The following is a 23265-nucleotide window of genomic DNA, read 5'->3' as shown; positions in this document are numbered from 1 at the left end:
TTGCAGTGCTGGACTGGAGATGGGCGAGGGAAGGTCCAAAGTCTCACCAGAATCTCACCAAGTAACAGTCTCGTTAATGTCTGGGCCATTTTTTCATTCTGCAAGGGTTTAACTTGTTATATTTTACCCTTTCATGACCACAACAGAGACATTTAACTGCCTTCCTTGCTCAGTCTCCAAGGAGGCCAGCTCTGGGATTCTCAAGCACACGTGTGGTGGCAGCTGTTACAACTCACTGAAAAAACATCTTCAGCAAAGGGAGTAGACCTGCAGTGCAGAGCAAGCAGCAAAATATATTATATCCCCTTGTAGTACTTGCGGCTGATTTGAGCAAGGTTTCTGATAGTCTGGTTTCCCTTCTCTGACAGCTTCACTTCTTTCACTCTTTACTCCTGGCTCATATTTCTCTCTACAACTTCTCGTGTTCCCCAGGCCACGTCACACATGGCCCACGTCACTCCAGGTGGGACAGGTACCTCCCCAGAGCACGTGGGTGCTGGGAGTGCCATGTGTCCTGCAGCCTGGATCCCTGTTTGCTTAACCCTGTATGGTGTTTGCTTTTTACACAACACCAGGGCCTTGTTGACTCACATTGAGCCTGCCTGCCACTGTAGTCATCCCTTCCACTCCACACAATTCCTGGCCAGGTAATGGCCACTCAAGCAGATTATTCCTCCTGCCTGGCTGCAAAATTTAGCACTTGCCCTTATCAGCCACCTTCCTCTTTTGCTTTCTCTTCTGATTTCTCCTGTCTGCCAAATATCATTTTGAAATATGATTCTGTCCAAACTGTGGCTTATCCCATGCAGTTAAAATAAGGAATGATTCTTTTTGCACTGTGTTTTCCTCCATTTACATAAAAACATTTCCATGAACTTGTGCAATAGGCTTCTGCTCTCCCTTCCCAAAAGGGCTCTGGGTACCACCAAAGCTCCATTGGTTCTTTTGGTGACTTCATCTGCTGCTCATAAAAAGCCTCCTCCACTTGATCTCCTCCTTCAGTGATCTTGCCACAACAGGATTTACCTTTTCTCCCCCTCTCTTTGATCACTGACTGTGCTTCTCCAAGGGGTTCCTCTTCTTGACCTTTCAGTCTTCTCATGTCTATTCATCACTGATACAAAAAAACATCATTCACTGCTTACCTAAAAAAGCTGTTTATATCCATGTTAATATTCCAGCTGCTGTCACTTCACTGCTAAACTGATCAGATGATAATTCTGCTTTTATACCAACCCTCACTGCACCTCCTCTTGTCCCTTGCAAGAGAAAAAACTCAATCACTGCCAGATCTCAGGAAATGGTTAAGTGGCTCTCCTTATGAAATTGGTGCTGATTTATGGGAATTATTCTCAAGGCTGGGATGAGGAGTGATCTGCATCCCACTGATTGAGCTAAGCCCTAATGGAGCAAATTAGTGCTGTGCATTAATTCCCAGTCACCATGATTGATTTTAATGGCTTTAATGCCAATGGCACAGTGTGGGTTGGTGTTGCTGTGGAGATCTTTTAAATCAGTTTATTATCTACACCAAAACTCCCTTGTAGTGGAGAGAGACTTTCCAGAAGAGCATGTAGTGACAGGACAATGGGGAATGGCCTTAAGCTGGAAGAGGGCAGGATTAGATTGGATATCAGGAAGAAATTGTTCCCTGTGAGAGTGGGCAGGCCCTGGCACAGGTTGCCCACAGAATCTGTGGCTGCTCCATCCCTGGAAGTGTTCCAGGTCAGGCTGTCTGGGGCTCTGAGCAACCTGGGAGAGTGGAAGATGTCCCTGCATGTGGGAGGGAGGTTGGAACTAAGACTTTCTTTAAGTTCCCTTCCAACCCAAATCATTCTTCACCTGGATGCTGCCTTGGTGAAGGAAATTGAATCTTGAGTGCAGAGCTGTGTTGCAATTACAAATCCCTCTAATTTGCCTCACACATCGTGTTCAGATAGTTTCCAACGTACTTGGAGCTGTCACTTGGTCTTACAAGTTTCTCTGAGGTGTTTGTCTTACATCTCTCAGGATCTGGCACATCCATCTGTGCTGGCAGTTCCACACCTCGACACCCATCTGCTGAAGCTGCAGTGGTTGCTGCAAGGCTGGCACTTCTCCAGGCACAGCAGCTGACTCCAGTGCCAGAACCCAGGACATCCCTCTGGCTGTCCTGAGCAGCCCAGACCCCTGCCAGGGGCTCAGAGACCCTGGCACAGAGCCCAAGGTACCTGTGGGTTTGATTATGACCCATGGAGCAAATTACCAACCTTAGATAAAGATCTGCAAGCCATGACTGTTAAGTACAATAATAATAAATTTATCATAGGGTGAAAAAGTAGATTTTTGGGGTTTTTTAGAATGGGGGTTCAGGGGGCAAGATGGAGGGAACTGGGCATGTCCAGCCTTTCTCCTTCTCCTTCTTCTTCTTGGCCTCCATCTTCTGCTGTGATGTTGGCACTCACAGATTGGTTTAGAGTAGAAGCTCACTGTCTAACATAGGTGATCGGTATTGGAAAGTAATTGTAAACATTGTACACGTAGTTTTTAGTATAAAGACATAACACTGCCCCAGGGGCAGGCAGAGTGCCTGGAACTGTCCTGCTGAGTGGACCTCAGCTGGACAGGAGAAAATTTTTTATAGATAAGGAACAATAAACAACCTTGAGAACAAGAACTGAAGAGCTCTGACTCCTTTTTCGAGCCCTGGGCTGGGAAAAGATACTTTCTAATGCATCACGAGGTCACTCTGACCAGCTAAAGATCCTGAGACTCCAGTCCCTCCTCAAAGGCATGAAAGGTGTCTGTGACGGTGTTCACAGGGGTCCGAGGATGAGGGAAGAGACGAGGATCTGACTCCATGTTTCAGAAGGCTGATTTATTATTTTATGATATATATTATATTAAAACTATACTAAAAGAATAGAAGAAAGGATTTCATCAGAAGGCCAGCTAAGAATAGAAAAAGAAAGAATGAATAATAAGGGTTTGTGGCTCAGACTCTCTGTCCGAGCCAGCTCACTCTGATTGGCCATTAATTAGAAACAACCACATGAGACCAATCACAGATGCACCTGTTGCATTCCACAGCAGTAGACAATCAATGTTTACATTTTGTTCCTGAGGCCTTTCAGCTTCTCAGGAGGAAAAATCCTAAGGAAAGGATTTTTCATAAAAGATGTCTGCGACAGGTGTGGATATCCCTCCTTGGCTACTCCTGTAGTTTTGCATAAGAAGCATTCACAGAAGTGGTACAAAACTTCTGTGTAATTAACAATCTGTTTAAACCACTAAAAAGCTGTACATACCTCTGTGAAAAACACATTTTAAAGGCAAAAGAAACCCCAAAACTCTTTTTTTCCCTTGCAGCCACTCTGTGCCATCCCATAATTTATCTGCACCAGATAAATTGTGTCTGCAAGCCACAATCTTATTCCACATGTTTTTCCAACTGATGTTTTACCAGTGAGGCCAAGGGTTACTTGTGCCAATGTCAATTTATAGCATATTTCAGATGCAGTTAATTAAGCAAACTATGATTTGGAGTAAATAATTGTTCTGTTTAAGAACACTATTTTCTAGTAAACTCTTCTGTAGTAAAATTAGAATATGGAGGGTAGGGAAAAAGCAGTGTCATTTCAATCAGAAATTGTATTTTGATGATCGTTGTGGGTCCCTTAAACTCAGAATTTTCTGTGACTGTCATTCTGTAATTTGTCATTGATGTGGATGTTTCTCTGCAAGTTGTGAATTTTTAACAATGTAATGAGACAGCTGCTTCAGTGTCTCTATTTATAGCAAATATAAAATATCTGGCTCTTCTCTTGATTTGTTTTTAATTGCTCAATGTTTTTGCTGCACTTTTTTCATAAATTTCACCCTACATTCTAATCATGCTCCATTTTCTTACCAGAGAGACAAACCCTTGACTTTTTAATGCTGAAACTGGTCCCTCAGTTTTAGACCAGTCACATCCATTTGGAAAGTCTTTTCTGTCACTTTTACCACTTGATTAAAACATCCTAATTCTTATTTTTCCTGTTCCTACAGCATGCAATATTCTCCAAATAGCTCCATATAATGTATACCATGTGCAGATGGAGACATGCAGCTGTCTCAACTCCTACCATGGCCTGAAACACAAGGAACACTTCAGGGTGAATCTCATGTCCTAAAATAAACTACCTTGAACTGCTTTTCTCTGTATTGGTACTTTTTATAGATACAGAAGAAATTGCTGCTTGGACTTTGCAGAGCCACAGGCTGCATTCTTGAGGAGCTTCTCTTTGGTAAGGCCTTTCAGTATCTTCTGCTTTCATGCAAGGATTTCTGTGGTTTTGTTTGTTTGGTTTGGGTTTTTTTTGTCTTGTTTTGGTTTTTTAAACTTTCTGAATAATCTAGAGCAACGTTTTAAGAATTACTGTGAGATAATTGGCATGGAGTGTATTAAATTCACCTGCACCCTGTGTTCCACACCATCAAGCCCTGTTCACAAAAGTGAGGATGGAGCTGTTGTGACATGGAATAACTCATGGTCACATTCTCACAATGGCCTTAGGCTGAAGGAAGGCAGGGTTTCAATGCAAATTAAGAAGAAATTCTTTACTGTGAGGGTTGTGAGGAACTGGCACAGGATTCCTGAAGGTGTGGCTGCCCCTGGATCCCTGGAAGTGTGTAAGACCAGGCTGGATGTGGCTCTGATCAATCTGAAGGTGTCCCTGCCCATGACAAGGGGGTGGAACAGGATGGTCATTCACTCCCTTGCAACCCAAACCATTCCATGATTCACCAGGCTTCCTGCCCTGAGATGGGCATTTCTAGGGCTGCCTGCTCCTCTCTCGCACCTTGCTGACCTGGGCAATGCCTGCACAACCCCAAGGCCTTTTTAGGAGAGCAGCTCACTGCTGTCCCAGCATGAGGCCCCTCACAGACCCCTCAGGTGCAGTGGGAATTGCCCCCAAACCAGACAAGCAGCCACTGCCACAGGCTGTGTGATGGTGTTTGCAGGGGTCCCAGGATGAGGGAAGAGATGAGGCTCTGACTCCATGTTTTAGAAGGCTGATTTAATAATTTATTATTTTATGATATATATATCATATTAAAACTATACTAAAAAATAGAAGAAAGGATTTCATCAGAAGGCTAGCTAAGAATAGAAAAAGAAGGAATGAATAACAAAGGCTTGTGACTGATGGAGAAAGTCTGGACAGCTGGGCTGTGATTGGCCATTAATTAGAAACAACCAACATGGGCCAATCACAGATGCACCTGTTGCATTCCACAGCAGCAGATAATCATTGTTTACATTTTGTTCCTGAGGCCTCTCAGCTTCTCAGGAGAAAAAATCCTAAAGAAAGGATTTTCCATAAAACATGTCTGTGACACAGACTGTGCTCAGGAGCCACTGGCAGCCACACCTCTGTCCCCACTATGGCCTTGGGGACATGAATAAAACATCTTCCAAGGTGCCCTGGCAGAGCCCTTTCTCCAGGGTCACAGGATCAGTTAGGTTGGAAAACACCTCTGAGGTCATCAAGTCCAACCTTTGAGTGATCTCCACCAAGTCAACTAGACCATGGCACTGAGTGACACATCCAGTCTGTCCAGGGACAGTGACCACCATGCCCTTGGCAGCTATTCCAATGTCTCATGCCCTGTTCTGTGAAGAGCTTCTTCCTAATGTCCACCCTGAACCTCCCCTCCTGCAGCTCCAGGCCATTTTCTCCTGTCCTGTTGCTGTTTGCCTGGCAGAAGAGGCTGACTCCCCTCTGGGTACAGCCTGCCAGGGAGCTGTAGAGAGTGACAAGATCATCCCTGAGCCTTCTGCTCTCCAGGCTAAACACCCCCAGCTCCCTCAGCCGCTCCTCCTGCTCCCGACCCTTCACCACATTCCTCACCCTTCTCTGGACACACTCCATCACCCGACTGTCCTCCCTGAACCGAGGTGACCAGAACTGGACACACTCTCTGGAGGCCCTGTGGGTAAACCCTGGGTGTTTCCCCTGGGTTTCCCTCGGTGATCCGGCCGGACATTGCCAGACATCCCCGGACATCGCCGGACATTTGCAGATACTGTCGGGACATCCCCGGACACTCTCGGACATCCTCGGACCCTGCCGGACATCCCCGGGCGCTCCGGCCCAGCGCACTGCGCTCCCATTGGCTGGCTCGGAGTCGCCAACGCCCCCGCATTGACCAATCAGCGCTCGCCGCGCCTCTCCCGCCCCTCTGGGGAGCGGCGGGGGCGGGGCCAGGGCGCGCGGGGGCGGGGCCGCGGCTCGCGGGCTCCTCTTAAACCCCGCGCATCCCTCCACGCCTTCATCTTCCTCTTCCTCCTCATCATTATCGTAATCATCCATCATCCTCATCCTCCTCGCAGGCTCCATCCCCGCCGTCCCCACAGCGGCGGTGTCCTGGGCAAGGTGCGGATCGCGCGGGTGAGGTGGCGGCCGGGGCGGAGGGCAGGGCAGGGCGGGTCCGGCGCATCCCGGTGGCCACAGGTTGCATCATCCGCGGGAGCGGGATGTGGGGGCTGAGAGCCGGGGGTGGCCGTGCCCCACATCCCGGAGGGGATGGATGGGGCATGGAGGGCTTCAGCGGAGTGCTCGCAGAGGCTGCGGAGGCTCCCTGGGTGAGGATATTCCAGAACCGTCTGGATGCCGTCCCGTGCCATGTGCTCCGGGATGGCCGTGCTGGAGCAGGGAGCTCGGACCAGCTGCAGCACTGTGGTGCCTCCCAGCCTGACCCGTCTGTGGTTCTGTGCTGCGTTTCTCTTTCGGTTTTGCAGTGGAGGAAGCGGCAGCTGCAGCCGGGGAGCCCCGGGCGGTGCTGGCTCCGCTGCGGGCCCGGGACGGTGCCTGGAGCAGAGATGGGCTCTCGGCTTTTTTGCAGCCTCACGGGATGACTTTGTGCCTTTTGGGTTTCTCTCGGGGTTTGGCACCTGGTCTTGGCTCGCTGCCCATTGTTCTCGTGGGTGCCATGAGGTTCTCCTGCAAGGTTTGCTTGGCTGATGCGCTGGACCATGGAGCTTATTTTTTACATTTGATTTCATCTATTCCCCCTCCCCAACTGGGAGGGATCTGAACGTGGCTAGGACCTGAGGGAGCTGTTCAGTAGCAGTCATTTGGTCATCCATATTTATCTATAATATACCGAGAATATTTATTTATAATATACTGAGAAAATATATTTATCTATAATATACTGAGAAAACTTTCCCGATATATTAATAACCCTCCCGGTGTCTCGGAGCAGCTGTAACTTGAAAGGCGAGTGATTATTCTGCTCCTGGTTGAGTATCCAGTCTGCCGTGTATCTCTGTGCTCCCAAAGCCTCTGGCCACTGAGGTTTTGGAGCTCTGGGCCCCGTTCCAGCAGCGTTGCTCACTCTGCTCGCCCTTGCCAGGGGTTTGTTTGCTGATCCGAGATGGTTCCGCAACGCTTGCGCTGTGCGGAGGCGGAAAAACACCGAGTGTGGAGGCAGGGGAGCGTGGGGATCCTGTGTGGGACAGGGAAGGGCATTCCTGGAGAGCTCAGAGCCTGCTGCCTCCCTTCTGCTCAGATCACCACTGGTGAGGTGGGGTCTGGGGGTATTTGCACTGAGCATCCTTGTCCAGAGCAGCTGGTGGCCCTTGGTGCCCTGCCATGCCCTTGTGTGAGTCCCCAGCTGCCCTGCCGTGCCCTTGTGTGAGTCCCCAGGTGCCCTGCCATGCCCTGTGTGTGCGTCCCCTTGGTGCCCTGCCATGCCCTGTGTGTGCGTCCCCTTGGTGCCCTGCCATGCCCTGTGTGTGTGTCCCCTTGGTGCCCTGCCATGCCCTGTGTGTGAGTCCCCTTGATGCCCTGCCATGCCCTCTCTGTGTCAGTCCCCAGCTGCCCTGAAGCCAGAGCCTGTTTCTAACGAGGTGGTGGCAGCCAGGGGCAGGACAGACCCATGTGCAGGCTCAGGGACTGAGGTGGCACTGGCAGCACGGCAGCCTGTGGCTGTTGGCCTGGAGATCCTGCTAAAAACACAGGAATTGGGCACACAGCAGTGCTGTGCTCTGGGGATCCTGCTAAAAACACAGGAATTGGGCACACAGCAGTGCTGTGCTCTGGGGATCCTGCTAAAAACACAGGAATTGGGCACACAGCAGTGCTGTGCTCTGGGGATCCTGCTAAAAACACAGGAATTGGGCACACAGCAGTGCTGTGCTCTGGGGATCCTGCTAAAAACACAGGAATTGGGCACACAGCAGTGCTGTGCTCTGAGAATCCTGCTAAAAACACAGGAATTGGGCACACAGCCGTGCTGTGCTCTGGGGATCCTGCTAAAAACACAGGAATTGGGCACACAGCAGTGTGGGCCTTGCCCATGAGGCTCTCTGGATCTCATCCCTCTGTCCCACTCCCCTTTGAGACTTAGGTTGAAGTGGTTTTGTAAATTCTCTTTCTGATTAATTTTGATAATCCTGCTAAAAAGACAGGAATTGGGCACACAGCAGTGCTGTGCTTTGGGGATCCTGTTAAAAGCTCCACAGAGTGATGGCAGCTGGTCTTTCCCACCAAATATTCATCAGCCAAAAGCTGCTTTCCTGCCCAGCTCTGTGCCAGCCTTTATCAGAGATCTCAGGGCCAGCAAAACCTGTGGAGCCTTGCAGGAGGCAGCACAGTGCTGGGAAAGGGGTGCTGTGCTTCTGCCTGTCTTATAGAGCTCATCAAAAACTGAGAGCAGCTCCCTCTTTTTGTGATGCTCAGCAAGATATTTAATTTCTGAGCATGGAATCCTCCTGTCCCTGAGCTTGGGCTGGGCAGATCAAGAGCCCTGCTGCAGTGCTGGTCCATCTCTGTGTTCAGGAAGGGTAACTAGAAGGGAGGAAATACTGAAAGCTTCTGATTGCAGCTGGTAAGAACACAGATAAAGCATTCTCCAGGCTTTTCTCTGGTGCTGCTGTGCTCCTGAGACATCAGGAGAGTTATCAGTGAGTCCAGGCAGGATGAGCTCAGGAGACGGAGCTGTCAGACACCTGTGTGAGGGCTGCAGGCTCAGCTTCCCTTCCCTGGGGCACAGCAAACTGAACACTCCCCTCTTCTCTCTGGCTGGTTTCTAAAATAACAGTTGCCACAGCAGTGGGAATTGCTTTGCTGCCAGAGTTTGATCTTTGCAGTGTTACAGAGGTGAGGGCATTAAAGAGCTGCCCCTTTCCTTCCAGAAAGTTCTGAGTGTGCCAGTCTGGCTTTTGAAGAGTGATCATGGAGAGGATGTGCATGTTCTTACCTGCTCTGCAGGAGAAAATGGTAATAAGTCTTGGGATTCTTGAAGGATCTCTTCCTAGAGCCAGATGTTAATTCAGGTTGCTTCAGGTCACTTGATATCTCCTGGCACAGGGAGGGATGGCTGCTCCTGGGGAAGTAGCAGGACACACACACACTCACAGAGAAACCACCGCAGCAAAACAACCCAAATGTTTGCCTTTCTCCTTAATCTGTTTGAAACAAAGTAAAAATTCTCCAGAGTAGAAATCCATTTTGATTTAAGTGAAATGTACATCTGTAAGTCTGTAGTTTGCAAACATAGCTGTTTAGCCTGACTGCAAAAGCCTAAATCAGAGAAACTGCTTCAGGGAAAGACAGAAATAAAAAAAGAAACAAGAAGTGATGAAAAGAAACAGAAAGACTGCTGTGAGAGCAGGTCAACCTGGCCTAAGAATTCTTTCTGGTAAAGAAGAACTAGAAAAAAATGTCATGCAAAATTTGTAAAAATGAATATGTGTGAACCTATTGTGAAATTGTATGCACATGGATTTGAGAAGAAGATGAAAAAAGCCTAATGTTAATTCCCAGAAGTAGGCATGTCTTTTAAAGAGAGCAATCTCCACATGTGTCCAGCGCTGTAATAAACATACCAGCTTTACAACTTTCACAAAGTTGTAGAATTTTTAGTTATCTCTGCAAAACATATTCCAGCTGTGCTGTTCCCAAAGGCTGGATGGTTACATACAAACACACCCTGTGGTGCTCGGGCTGAGCAGAACAACTGTTCTGCAGTGCTTTATTTGTACCTGCTTGACACCACCAAGTTTCCCTTTCTCAGGTGCAGCAGAGAGAGGGATGGGATGCAGGAATTCTGTCTCATCCCAGCCTGAGCAGCATTTCACTGTGGTTCAGCTCTCACACAGCTCCATCCCTGCTCCAGGCCAGGCTCAGCTCGTTTGCTGCTGCTCAGGGGATGTTTGAGCAGTGCTGAGAGCACACACTGTGCACAGCCATGGGAACTGCAGCTCCCGACTCACCTGGGCACTGGGTTCAGCTCAGGATTCATTTCACTCACTGGCCCTCGGTCCTGCTCTCAAGGAGCTCAGAAATAATTTAGGTCTTGGCTCCCCTGTGAAATTGGACCCAGGGATGTGAGCCTTGCCCATGAGGCTCTCTGGATCTCATCCCTCTGTCCCACTCCCCTTTGTGACTTAGCTTTAAGTGGCTTTGTAAATTCTCTTTCTGAGTAATTATTCTTTTTTTTTTTTTTGCCTTGTGTGATCTTGGAACACAAGCCCTGTGAGGAACGTTTGAAGGAGCTGGGGCTGTTTAGCCTGGAGAAGAGGAGGCTCAGGGGTGACCTTATTGCTGTCTACACCTTCCTGAAGGGAGGCTGCAGCCAGGTGGGGTTGGTCTCTGACAGAACCAGAGGCCACAGTCTCAAGCTATGTCAGGGAAGGGATAGGTTGGATATTAGGAAGAAATCTTTCACCGAAAGAATAATAAAGTACTGGAATGCTCCTCCCAGGGAGGGGTAGAGTCACCATCTCTGGATGTGTTTAGAAAAAGCCTGGACATGGCACTTGGTGCTATGGTCTGGTTGAGGTGTTGGGGCATAGCTTGGACTCGATGATCTCAGAGGTCTCTTCCAACCTCATTATTCTGTGATTCTGTGATCTGCAGATGTAATGGCAGGAGCTAGTCAGGCTGTTCTAGTTAGACTCTACCCACATCCCCTAGTGGTTATGGGAGTGCTCCCCTTTAGAGGAAAATTAAATTCAGGCTGGCAGATTTATTTTTCCTAAAGATGAGCAGCTCTTCCTGCAGCTTATCATTTCCCTTGGCCTCTGCTGGGCAGCGTTCAGCTGCAGAAGCAGAGTTGCCATCCTCCTGTCCTGATTCCCCCCAAAAATGCTATTTTGGGCCTGTAGGGAGGATCAGGATGGGGATTTGGATGTCCTAGACCACCTCTGACCCCGTTTTTCTGAATTTGTGTCCCCTAGGGCTGTAAGAAATGAATTATGTTGCTTAAGGTTTGTATTTGGTGACAGGATTTTTAGCTTTTTGTCTCCTTATTTTTGTTCAGAGTTGAAGCCTCGTTATTGAAGCTTTGATCAAACATCAAGTATTGCCATTATGAAAATATGAGAGAATCTCACAGCTTATTTGAGGGAAATAAACACAGCTTTTTCTCAATTTCTGCTGTTCAAGAAGTAATGGGAGTTGCTGTTATTAATTTTTTTTTTTTGCCTTACAATAAAGGAAATGAGATGCTATTGCTTTGCCCAGTCCAAAAGGCAGCTTTTTGAGAGCCACGTTGATTTCTTTCCTGCCATCAAAGAACAAATACTGTAACCCTCTTAATTTTTGTTTTTTACTGCAATGAATTCCTCCCTCTTTCATCTCAGTTTTTGGACACTCTTGAAATCCACTGAGAGCTGGTGTTTTAAAGCTTTTAAAGGTTTTGTGCTCTTATTTTATGATAACTTGGAAGCAGAACAAAATTTTCAGTCTCCTGTTTCTAAACCCTTGCTGCTTTTCTCCTGTGTTTTGAAATTATTTGACCCTTTGGCAGCAAGGCCCCTTTTTAGCTGGACTTTGTCAATATTGTCAGTGTTACCTGTGGCGCAGGCACTCACTCTCTGTGTCCATGTGTTTCATGCCAACCTTGAAAATCCTCCAGTACTTTTCCTTTCCCAAAAAAACCCCAGTGATACTCTGGACTGTGAACCTGAGCATCCTAGAAAGAGAAATGAGGGCAGGGTTTCAATCTGGAACTGGGAGTGTGAAAAACGCCAAACACTTGTTTTTAAAATTTTAAAAGTTTAATAGTAATAAAATGGTTATAAAAATAGTAATACAGTTAGAGTAATGATAATTTGGACAATTTGGATTAGGACAATATGAGACAATAAAGACAAAGAGTTACGGACATCCGGGTACCTTTTTCTGGGCAGCACAAGCCCGAAAAAGGACCCACGTTAACAGAGGATTAACCCTTAAAAACAACAGCCTGTTGCATATTCATACACCTCATACATGATGCATAAATTCCATTTCAAACACAGGATTCTGTCTGGTCAGTGTCAGCTTCTTCCTCTGAATCCTGATGGTGTCTTTGAGGCGGGAAGAAGTTCGTTTCTTCTGATAATGGAGCAATAAATTCTCTTTTTCTGAAAGATTCAGGTGTCCTGTGACTGATACCTCAGTGCGAGTCCTTTCTTTAAAAAAGTATCCTACATAGCATAGTTTCTATTTTAACATTTTTTATAACTGAAAACTATATTTAACACACTACTTAAGAGAATTAATAAAGCATTACTTTCTAACACAACACATATAATATTCATTTTAATATTTGCAAAAAGCCAATCATAAAATACATGCATTTTTCACTGGAGTGAGCTGATTTCTGGTGGCAAAGACAGGTTGGTGCTGGATTTTATGTATTTATGGGATCTGTGCTTTTTTAGACTCATGTCTGTCATTCTAATCCTGGTCAGCAGTCTATGGCAGGTTATAATCCATCTATAACAGGTTATAATCCATCTTGGCTCACGTATTAACTGATCAAATAGAATTGTATCATTTTGGTAGCATGGAAATATTTTTGTTGAGGGAAAATTACTTCAAGTCTTAGTCTGGAAAGTTGATATTTTCAGAGGTTTTTGGGTTTGTTTCCCCTAGAGGAGAGCAGTTTAAATGCTTTAAGCATTGCAGTGCTCAAGGCAGCAGTGGTTAGTGGCCTGAGTTAACTTGCAGGATCAAATACTGAATTTCACTGATGCTGTGATCCAGATTTTTTTCCAGTTTTCTCAATTGTGTGAGATCTTAAATACATGTTTTGTGTACCTCTGCCAGGAGGATGAGGCCAGGGACCCTTTCCAGCAAAATTCAGTAATGGAAAGAGCTGAACCTTGCTGCAAAACAGTGATGAAGAAAACAAATATTAGGGGAAAACACCTCATGCTTTCCAAGATTTCAGCCAGATTTTTGTTTTTAATTGATAGGGAGCTGCCAGGCTCTGTGAACAACTGGTAGGAGAAATGAATTTAGTATTTTGTGTTTTTACTAATTTCTGGAGCTAAAAGCATGAATTGTTTGCTGTGTGTGCTTTATGCAGCACCACTGAAGCTGTGCATGAACACTAATTAATTTTGGGTAGGAACTTGTGAGATTTTACTCTCCTTGAGGGTGGAGAGGCCTCTGTTCCTGGATAAATCCTTTTCCAAAGCTGTGTGCAGGGTCTTTTGGGGACAGCACCATGAAGAACTGTACTGAACAAACTGTATTTCCTGTGAACTGAAGTATTTCCTATTACTTTTTGTGGCTTTCAAGCTCCTGGAGTTGCAGAAGGTCTGATAAAGATGTTTTGTACTTACTGTGGAGGACAGGGCAGAGGGAAGATTAATAATGCAGGAGGGACAGGGTCAGGGCACCCTCCATCAATCCTGCACAATTCTTCTGCTGCTTGATTTATTTTTAATCCTATTTATAGAAGTCATCTTCACTTTCTTTTGCAGCTTCCTTTTTTTCCCGCCTATGAAAAAGATGTGTGTGTTTTGCCCCTGTGAGAGAGTTTCCTGATAGTTTTTTTTTTCTTCTAACTTGTATGATCTGCAGCTTTGAAGAGAGCTCCAGTCTTGTGACCCACAGCGGTTCTTCTCCTGAAGAAAATCCAGTTTTCTGTGCCACCACCCCCACCAAAAACCATGGAGAAGTTTGTATCAGAAAAGCCTGTTCCTGTCTCTAAGGTACTCACAGCTCTTTGGGGAATACTTGTTTCTTAATCAGGCTAAGCAATGTTTCTTATCAAGACAATTAATTTATTTACCTATATATATGTGTGTGTGTAAAAAATATTGCCTCAATTATCTGGTTTGTTCCTTACTTGTTATATCTAAAGGCTGGCTTTCCAAAATGTTGTTTCAGAATCATAAAATGTGTTGAAATAACTGAAGCAGAGCCCAGGAGAGCTCTGGAAAGTTCTGGATTTCCCCACCCCATTCAAGGGATTAATAAATAAAAAAGCCATAAAATAAACTGAAGGGATTAATGCTGAGAGTACTGGAGTGAAAGTGCAGGCTGAATAAGGGGAGAAATTTCCATTTTTTCCATTTTTCTCTTTGGCTGGAGAACTTTCCAGGGCAGGGCCAAGCCCAGGAGGTTTCAAGGCCAGGTTGGACGGGGCTCTGAGCTGGAGGAAGGAATTGCTGAAACCTTTCTGTGAGAGTTCTCTGTGACCACTCAGCCATGCAGAGCCCTCTGGCACAGATTTCTAATGAGTCACCAAGCAGCCTCCCTGTGTTCCAGTCTGCTTGGAGTGGGGAGGTTTTATTTTTTATTCCAGAGAGCTTTTGGTGTGGGAGGGGAGTCTCCCATGAGAACAGCCCTGGGTTTTTTGTGTCTGTGCAGGCTGGTTACAGTGAGCCATGTGTGTTTAAATTACCTTTGTGCAGAGCACTGTGGTGAGCCTTTGCTCCCAAACTTGCAGTGCAGGTTCTGGTGTTGGTGATAAGGATTTGGCAAATCAAGGTGATGCTGGAACACTTCCCATCCTCACAGCACCATGGAAACATCAACTCCTTTTTTTTTTTTCCTTCTTTTTTTTTTCCTTTTCTTTTCCTTCTCCCTCCCCCAAGAATGGAATCCCTACTCTTCCTTCCCAGAAGAAGCCAGATACCAACTCATGCCCTCATGCACCTGCCAAGTATTTTGTCTCTGGTGGGGTGGACACTGAGAACTGCAAGGGCAGTGAGAAGGAGAGGCAGTGGATCCGCCCTGACACACCCAGCAAGTGCACCTGGAAGCTCGGGAAGCCCCTCTCTGCCTCCCCACATCATCATGCCACCCTGTAAGTGTTGCCTCATTTGCTGATTTTCAGCACAAACCCAGCTCTGATTAATGCATGTTTTGGATCAAGGACTTGGTGTTTTGAGTTTGTGTCCAGTGGATATTCCTTTGAACTAAAATAGCAAAAATAACCAGCCTGATAAAGGGTGTGGGGGTACCAGTTGTGGGTCTCTGGGTCTGGATTGAAGGCACTTGAGCCACTAATTCATGTTTGGACTCAGGTGTTTATTATTTCTTATCAGTAAAACAGTCTCACTACTGTGAGTTCTGCAGCTTTTCATTAGAAGGCACAAAATGGCCAACAATCTCTTGGTACAAGGTCTTTTAAGACTAAACTATCCAATGAAGAACTGACACCTGGATTATTTTCCCTTTTAACCCAATAACTGATCCCACAGAGCTGCAATGGGGACTTTTCTGCCCAATTACAAAATGCCACCCAAACCCATGGAGAAGGAGGAAGAAGAAACATGAAGAAGAAACCCAGGACAACACCCTGTGCCCTCCATCTTGCTTCAATCCACAACATATTAAAAACCCCAAAACCTCAATTTCTCACCAAGTGATGCACCTACACTGCTCTCTATAATCTATTTCACACTTTTGTGGATTCTAGGAAAACTAGAATTCTAGTCTAGGAAACTTTCTCCATGAATGAGGGTCAGAGTCAGTGCTGCCCTGGGGGTCAGGGCACCCCAGAGCAGACAGAGAAATATTCCCTGTGCCCTGGGTTTCCACAAAAGGAGAAATAAAAGCAATAAATGTTGTGTGGTTGTTGTGTGACCCCTCTGTGAATGCACTGACTTTGTTTGTGTTTGTGCCAGGCCAGAGCCTCCGAAGATCCTGCCCAGCATCCTGAATAAAGTTGGCAACACACCTTTGGTGCGGATCAACAAGATTGGGAAGCACTTTGGGCTCAAGTGTGAACTCTGTGAGTTGCTGCAGGCAGAGAACAAATTACAAACACTGGTTCAGAAACTTGGGTAGCTTGGGTTAGTAGTGTCATATAACCCGGCCACAGGAGTGCAGGTGATTGTCAGGAAATGGTGAGGAAAAATTCCTGGTTTTCCCTGGCAGATTTTCTGTTTTTTAGGATTTTGTAATCCAAAACATCTTTCAGTGTGTACCTCATGAGAACAATTCCTGCAGCTTTTCCATTTTTGTAGAAAACACAAAATGTTCTTTGTAGAAAATAATTTTTTAAATTTAAAGCAGTTGTGTGAAGTTTTTGACTGCTTCTCCTATTCAGAGTATTCATCAGTGTGTGCAAAATGCAGCTCTGCAGTTATCACTGAAGATCACTGAAAATGATTAAAGGAGTGAAATGGTCAGTGGATTTTTTTTTGTTTGGTTGGGTTTTTTAACCCAGCCAATACTGTATATTAATACTGTGAGGAAAAATTCCTAGTTTTCCTTGGCAAGCTTTCAGTTTTTTAGGGTTTTGTCATCTAAAACATCTTTCAGTTTGTACCTCATGATAACAATTCCTGCAGCTTTTTCATTTCTGTAGAAAACACAAAATGTTCTTTGTAGAAAATAATTTTTAAAATTTAAAGCAGTTGTGTGAAGTTTTTGACTGCTTCACCTATTCATCAGTGTGTGCAAAATGCAGCTTTGCAGGTGTCACTAAAGATCACTGGAAATGATTAAAGGGGTGAAATGGTCAGTGGATTTTTTTTTTGTTTGGGGTTTTTTTAACCCAACCAATACTGTATATTAATAGTGTAGATATTAGGAGGCTCTGATCAGAGTGCTGAAAGGTGATGAAGGGATTAATGCTGGGAGTTCTGGAGTGATGGGAGAGAAACTTCAGTTTGATCAGAACATTTTTGGCTGGAGAACTTACCAGGAAAGGGGAAAGGGGCAAGAGCAAGGTTTGAGGCCAGGCTGGATGGGGCTTGGAGCAGCCTGTTCTGGTGGAAGGTGTGTGTGCCCAGGGCAGGGTGTGGAGCTGGCTGAGCTCTGGAATGCCCTGCAGCCCTGCTGGCTGTGTGTTTGCAGTGGCCAAGTGTGAGTACTTCAACGCCGGCGGCAGCGTGAAGGACCGCATCAGCCTCAGGATGGTGGAGGATGCTGAGAGAGCTGGGATCCTGAAACCTGGGGACACCATCATTGAGCCAACCTCCGGGAACACAGGTAAGGCATGGAGAGGCTGAGGAAAGCATGGGGAAAATGCTGTGGTTTTCCTGGAAAAGGCAGGTTTAAGATCGCAGCCTTTGCAGGGAGGGAAGGGAATCTGTTCCTGCGTGCCTGGTGCAGGGAGCTGTGCCTCTTCACCTCACACCAGGAACAATTCTGAACTGTCCTCTGCTGATCAGAGCAGGTGGGAAGGAGTTCTGCTGAACTGCAGGGCCTCTTTGATTTAAAGAAAGGAAGTGCTAGGCCAGACTCACAAGAGTCCTCAGGAATTCAAGTCTGACTGAAATTATTGTGGAATAAAGCACCCATAGGACTGGTGTTGATGCCTTGTGCAGGCTGACCCAGAGTAGAGGCTGGACAGAGCTAAAGAATAAAGCAGGGATTTATGAAAAGGCCTCCATGGATCCACCTTGGGCAGCACAAGAGCTCAGCCAGGGCTGCACCCAAGATGAACCAAAATGGCCCCAAAATGCACGGCCGGGCACGGGGTCTCTCCCTTGGATCAGTTCTGCTCCATTTGCACCTTGCAGTTCATTTTCCCATTCCAGCTTTAGCCCATCCAGTCCCACCCTGCTTGTTTTTCTCTCTCCAGCCCACGGTGTTTGTGCTCTTGGGGCTGAGATTTGGATCATTTGTCCTTGGTGCCCAGCTGGAGCAGGAATTGTTTTGTCTCCCTGCTCTGTTCACAGAGCTCACCATCCCTGAATATGAAGCCCAGACCCACACACTAAAGCAGCACAGAATCTGAAACATAGAAAAGCTCACACCTGAGTGAATCTGGATCTTCCCCTTCTTTCAGTTCTTCCAGCAGCAGGAAACTGGGAAGTCACATCTGTTGGCTCAGGAGCTGCTCTAGGGGCCATTCAGGGGATTCTGGGGGGCCATTCAGGGGATTCTGGGGGCATTCAGGGCAGCTTGGTGAGTGTGGCTGTAGCTCCTGCCTGAACCATGGCCTGGAGTGGAAAATATCCTTGTGTGTTGCATTCCTCCAGTATGCAAGGTCCTACCATGACATCCTTCTCTCTGGGTCAGTACCTGATAAATGATTCTACTTGCCACAGAATCCAGAAAGGCAGAACTGAAGGGCAATTACTTCAGAAAGCTGATTTTTTTTTTTTTTAAATCACATAAGAGCAAAGAGCAGGGCACACAGTAACCTGAGAGAATTGGTTTTTGCTCTGTACTGCTCAGAGTTACTGGGGTGTTGAATGTGAGAGCTAATGTGTTATATTTTTATCTTCTCTGCATCCCAGTTCTCCCTCAGCCAAAGTCCTGTTTTGATGTTTTGCTGCATTTCCAGGTCAGTAGCAGAAAGTACAAAGTATTAGAGTTCAGGTCTCAAAATCTTCTTTTCATCACAGACCATAAGGAAGATCTGGATGACTTCTCTTCAGCCTTTGACTTTAATGAAGCTGCTGCTGGTCTTTTTTGTGTATTTGGGCATCCATATTTATCTATAATATACCGAGAAAACTTTCCCTTCCCAATATATTAAACACCGCTTGAGTTGTTTGAGGTGTGAGTAAGGCTTCTCTTACAGGAACAATTAAAGATTATTAGGGTGGGGATTTTTGCTCCCACACAAAACCAGAGGCAGCTTTGAACCAGCAGGTCTCTGTGTAGGGTGAGCTGCATGTGCTGGTGCCCAGAGGAGCAGGAGAGCTGCAGCCTGACCTCTCACACCTCTGAGCCAACCTGATCAGCTCAGCCTGCCCAGCAGGGAGGTGATATGATAGCAGGTGTGAGCAGGGAGGTGATCTGATAGCAGATGTGAGCCTCTCTCCCACAGGGACAGCACTTCTGGGCTCAGCCCTCAGGCGAGCAAGCAGAGATCAGGCTGGAGGTAGAGATGTTCAGAGTGGAAATGAGATGTCTGTCTCCAACAGCCAGGGTGCTTCACTGCCGTGGCAAGCTGACACAGTGTATTAGAACCTCAATCACCATCTAAATAATGTGGTTTTAGACAGGGCTTAGTTTCAGCACATTGCAAATTGGGATTTATGCAGCAGTGAGTCAATAGAGGCGCTGCAGACCTTTTGGCAGAATCAAAGTGATTCCTCTTGTCTCCTCTGGCTCAAAGCACATTCCTTTCCCAAATTACATCTGGAAAGTGAAGTGGGTGAGACAGGAGGAAGGTGATGTGCATGTGGTGAATCCAGCAGTTTGCACCAGCCAAGTTCCCCCACCCTTGGCTAAACTTTCTCTGGGCTGTGAACCTCAAACAAGGATCGGCACTTGTAAACCCCACAGGCAGAAACATCCCCTTTGCCACCCCTCTGGTGGAAATGCTGGAAGGCAGGGCGTGCCAGAGCTGTCCCTGTGTGTTCTGTGCCCAGCTGCTGCTGCTCACTGAGTGCTCTGTGTGCCTTTGCTGTTGCAGGGATCGGGCTGGCCCTGGCGGCGGCAGTGAAGGGGTACCGCTGCATCATCGTCATGCCAGAGAAAATGAGCATGGAGAAGGTCAGAGCTGCCTCTGCTCACAAGAATTTAAACATAAACATGTCTGCACTCACTGAGCTCCTGCTCTAGATCAGTGCTGGGGCTTCAGCAATGGAGGTGCAGGATCTTGGCCAGGGAAAACTCTGCTGAGCTGCTGTTGCCAGTGCCCGGAGAAATCCAGGCTGGCTGGCCATGGATAGAAAATGAAATCCAGGCTGGCTGGCCATGGATAGAAAATGTCTTTAAGACCCATCCCCACAGTGCTGCCACTTTGAAAACTCCCACAATTGTTTTAAATACAGACAATCTGAGGTTTGCCTGGCACATTGAAGGGGTTACCTGTGCCCCAGGTGAGCTGTTCCTCGCTGAGCAGAGGGTGAAGGAAGACATTGCTGGAGCTTTGAATATCCTGCAGATATTCTGGCCTTTGGGAGGTGAAGGGGGCCTGTTGAGGGTGTTTTGGGGTTTTGTGACCACCTTTATTTGCTGCAGGTGGATGTCCTGAGAGCTCTGGGTGCTGAGATTGTGAGGACCCCAACTACAGCCAGATTTGATTCCCCTGAATCTCACGTGGGAGTGGCCTGGAGGCTGAAGAATGAAATCCCCAACGCACACATCCTGGATCAGGTGAGAGCCAGGGTGTCAGAGGTGCAGGTGTAGCGTGGAGGAGGCTCTGGGGTGCTCTGGGTTGTCTCTTCAACACTCTCCATGTGTCTCTGAAGGAGAAGATGCCCCAAATCTGCAGCTGGAGCTGAGCAGTCAGCACGTTGTAGGAAAGGAAGTTTTTACAGTCACTAGAGAGCAGCAATGAGCTGGTGTTTGCCACAACCACAGCACTCAGGGTGTCTATTTCCAGTGAGCTGGCAATCCTGTGAGGAAGAATGGACACAGGGGTCACATTGCTGGGAGTGCTATCCCACAGACAGGACTGATTTTGGCATGGGAGGTGCTGGCACCTTAGGACTGCGTTTAAATTAGGTCACTTAGGAGGCCTAGTTCCGGATAATACGCAATGAAACCTTCTGCAGAGAGCATGTTTACGTGTTGTGGGGTTTGGGGATTGTTTGAAATGTTTTTGAACTCACTCAAAAAGTGATTTTTGTACTTCTGATCTGCCTTTGAATTCAGTACCGCAATGCCAGCAACCCCCTGACCCACTACGACACCACAGCTGAGGAGATCCTGCAGCAGTGTGATGGTAGGTCTGCTCTACTGCTAACCCTTGCAAGAGCCCCTGGCAGGGCCCTGCTCTTATGTGCTTGGAGAATGAGCCCTCAGATGAGAAGAACACGGATTTTGATAAAGCAAACCCCATACATGTGCTGTGTGTCCTTAGAGAGTTACCTTGTTTCAGTGGTTGTGGTGTTTTCTGGGACTCCCTCCCGAGGAAGGAAGGAATGATGAATCTGACTCCATGTTCTTAGAAGGCTAATTTATTATTTTATGATCTATATTATGTTAATTATATTATATTAAATAATCTCATATTAATTATAGAATATTATATTATAGAATATTATAGAATGTATTATATATAATATATTCTTTAATATATTATATATTAATATATGTATGTATATATATGTATATAATATATATATACACGTATATTATATTAAAGAATACTAAACTATACTAAAGAATACAGAAAGGATACAGACAGAAGGCTGAAAAGATAATAATGAAAACTTGTGACTCTCTTTCCAGAGCCCTGACACAGCTTGGCCCCAACTGGCCCTTAAGTCAAAACAATTCACAGCAGAATCGAATGAAACAATGTCTAGACACATTCCAAAGCAGCAAAACACAGGAGAAGCAATCAGATAATTATTGTTTTCATTTTTCTGAGAGGCTTCTCAGCTTCCCAGGAGAAAAAATCCTGGGCAAAGGGATTTTTCAGAAAATATGACAGTGACAAGTGGTCATAGTAATGACTTTTTTTTCCCATTAAAGAAGAATTCTTTATATTTTAGACTTTTCTGCCTGTGAGCAGGTGGAGAAAGCAGTGCTGTTTAAGTTACTTAAAAACCCTTCTATAGGTAGACTGGTATAGAATAGGGTCATTCTTTGATCACAAATACAGAAATAGGTTTTAACATTCCCAGAGCAAATACTCCAATACACTGGAAGCATCTTCACTTAGGAGTGTTGATGTGTGCTCCTCAGTGTGCTCCTCATGAGCACAAGCTGCTCTGTGCCACAGCTGTCCCCAGCAGCACCCTCTGGCTCTCAGGGCTCTCTCCAGCCCCAGAGGGGGCTGAGCTGAGGCAGCAGAGCTTCAGCTGGGCTCGTTCTCAGCTCAGGAGCTGCTTTGGGAGCTGTTGGAGACATTCCCTGTGATGCTGCAGCACGTGGGCATTTCCATAGGGCACAGAAGGGAGTCCTAGGAAGGATCCAGACCTGCCTTATTAGACAGTGCAGTTTCTGGTTGGACCTTCTGATAAGAAAATCAGCAATTAAATTCATTCACATAAAGGTGAGGACCACATGAAAGGTTCTCCTCTGGCTGTTCAGAGGATTTGCCTTGTCTTTCTGGGACAAAATTGGAGTTAAACTGATGGCACTTTTACAAGCTGCCATCCCACAAACTGAGAGTCCAGATGAGTTCCAGATTTAGGCTTCTTGTTTCTGTTTACTTCCCCTTACAGCCCAGACACAGTTACCCCTGCTTGGTGGGGTGTTATTCTTTTGGCTGCTAAGCAATTGATTTTGTGTGTGGTGACCTTTTAAAAATCCTTTTTTCCTTTTAAACTAACAAAGCTGTCATGTGGATGCACCAGAGAAGCTGTAGGTGGTGACACAGGGATGAACTATCATATCCATACTCCCTCTGATGCTAGTGTCCAAACCAGCCTTTCTGACATGAAAATGAGGGAGTAGTTTTGTTAACATTTCTCTCCAGAGCTGCCTATCCCACGCTCTTGGCACTCACTCAGTTAATTAACAAACATAATGGGCTGCTCAGTTTGACTCAGAGAATGAGTTATGTGTATCAGCAGATACAGGAACAGGAAAACTGCAGCTGTCAGCTCTGTGGGCCACATCCAGCTGTGTCCAAAGTGCCACAGATTGGTGCCTTGCCAGCTCTGGGTTGGCATTTTAAAACCCTTGCTGGAGAAAATTATGATTGAGCAATGCAGTTTCAAGGCAAAGAGTCCTACCCTGCCTTTTTCATCCAATTTGTGCATTTTTTGTTGAGGAAAGTCCATCCTTAGGTGGGTGTGAGCTTTCAATCCATCCTTCTGCTGGAGATTTCACACTTCTCTCCCACACCCTTAAACAGGAAAGGTGGACATGGTGGTGGCCACGGCTGGCACAGGAGGGACCATCACTGGCATCTCCAGGAAGCTGAAGGAGAAGTGTCCAGGCTGCAAAGTAAGTGAGACCTCCACTGCTTTTACCTTTAGTGTCTCCTCAAGCTGCTCCCCTTGGCACATCCCACTCCTTGTAAGGCTCTCTGAAGGGAGGTTCTTGGGTGTTCTCAGCTAAAAGGTTGTTCTGGCTGCAGAGAGGATTTCAGAGTGTCTGAAATCATCATGCTCTGGTTCCATTGGTGACCAGAGCTCAGGTTTGGCTCAGCAGATGAACACTGACACTCAGATCACTCCATGGGGTGCCTGGGAAA

The 23265-nt window shown here is 46.4% G+C and overlaps 1 protein-coding gene across 4 annotated transcripts in view; it reads left to right on the top strand.

Moving 5' to 3' along the window:
* Window positions 1-6231: 6231 nt before the first annotated feature.
* LOC135444381 (cystathionine beta-synthase-like protein) overlaps window positions 6232-23265 on the top strand; it is a 28687-nt gene continuing 11653 nt past the window's right edge. For 2 of the 4 annotated variants that reach the window (XR_010439210.1, XR_010439211.1), the window contains exons 1-9: window positions 6258-6401; window positions 13833-13963; window positions 14852-15063; window positions 15887-15993; window positions 17064-17198; window positions 19582-19661; window positions 20133-20267; window positions 20769-20838; window positions 22924-23015. Coding sequence is in view for 2 of the 4 variants with exons in the window: in XM_064705969.1 (XP_064562039.1) it covers window positions 13922-13963; window positions 14852-15063; window positions 15887-15993; window positions 17064-17198; window positions 19582-19661; window positions 20133-20267; window positions 20769-20838; window positions 22924-23015 (873 nt within the window). In the remaining 2 variants the exon portion in view is untranslated. Of the gene's footprint in view, window positions 6402-13832; window positions 13964-14851; window positions 15064-15886; window positions 15994-17063; window positions 17199-19581; window positions 19662-20132; window positions 20268-20768; window positions 20839-22923; window positions 23016-23265 lie in introns of all 4 variants that reach the window. The other 2 variants (XM_064705969.1, XM_064705961.1) reach the window with 2 other exon arrangements.

Source organism: Zonotrichia leucophrys, chromosome 1 (assembly GCF_028769735.1).
Source record: "Zonotrichia leucophrys gambelii isolate GWCS_2022_RI chromosome 1, RI_Zleu_2.0, whole genome shotgun sequence".
Classification (NCBI taxonomy): domain Eukaryota; kingdom Metazoa; phylum Chordata; class Aves; order Passeriformes; family Passerellidae; genus Zonotrichia; species Zonotrichia leucophrys.
The sequence above is the reverse complement of the archived record's forward strand: the minus strand, read 5'-3'. Positions and strand labels throughout refer to the sequence as shown.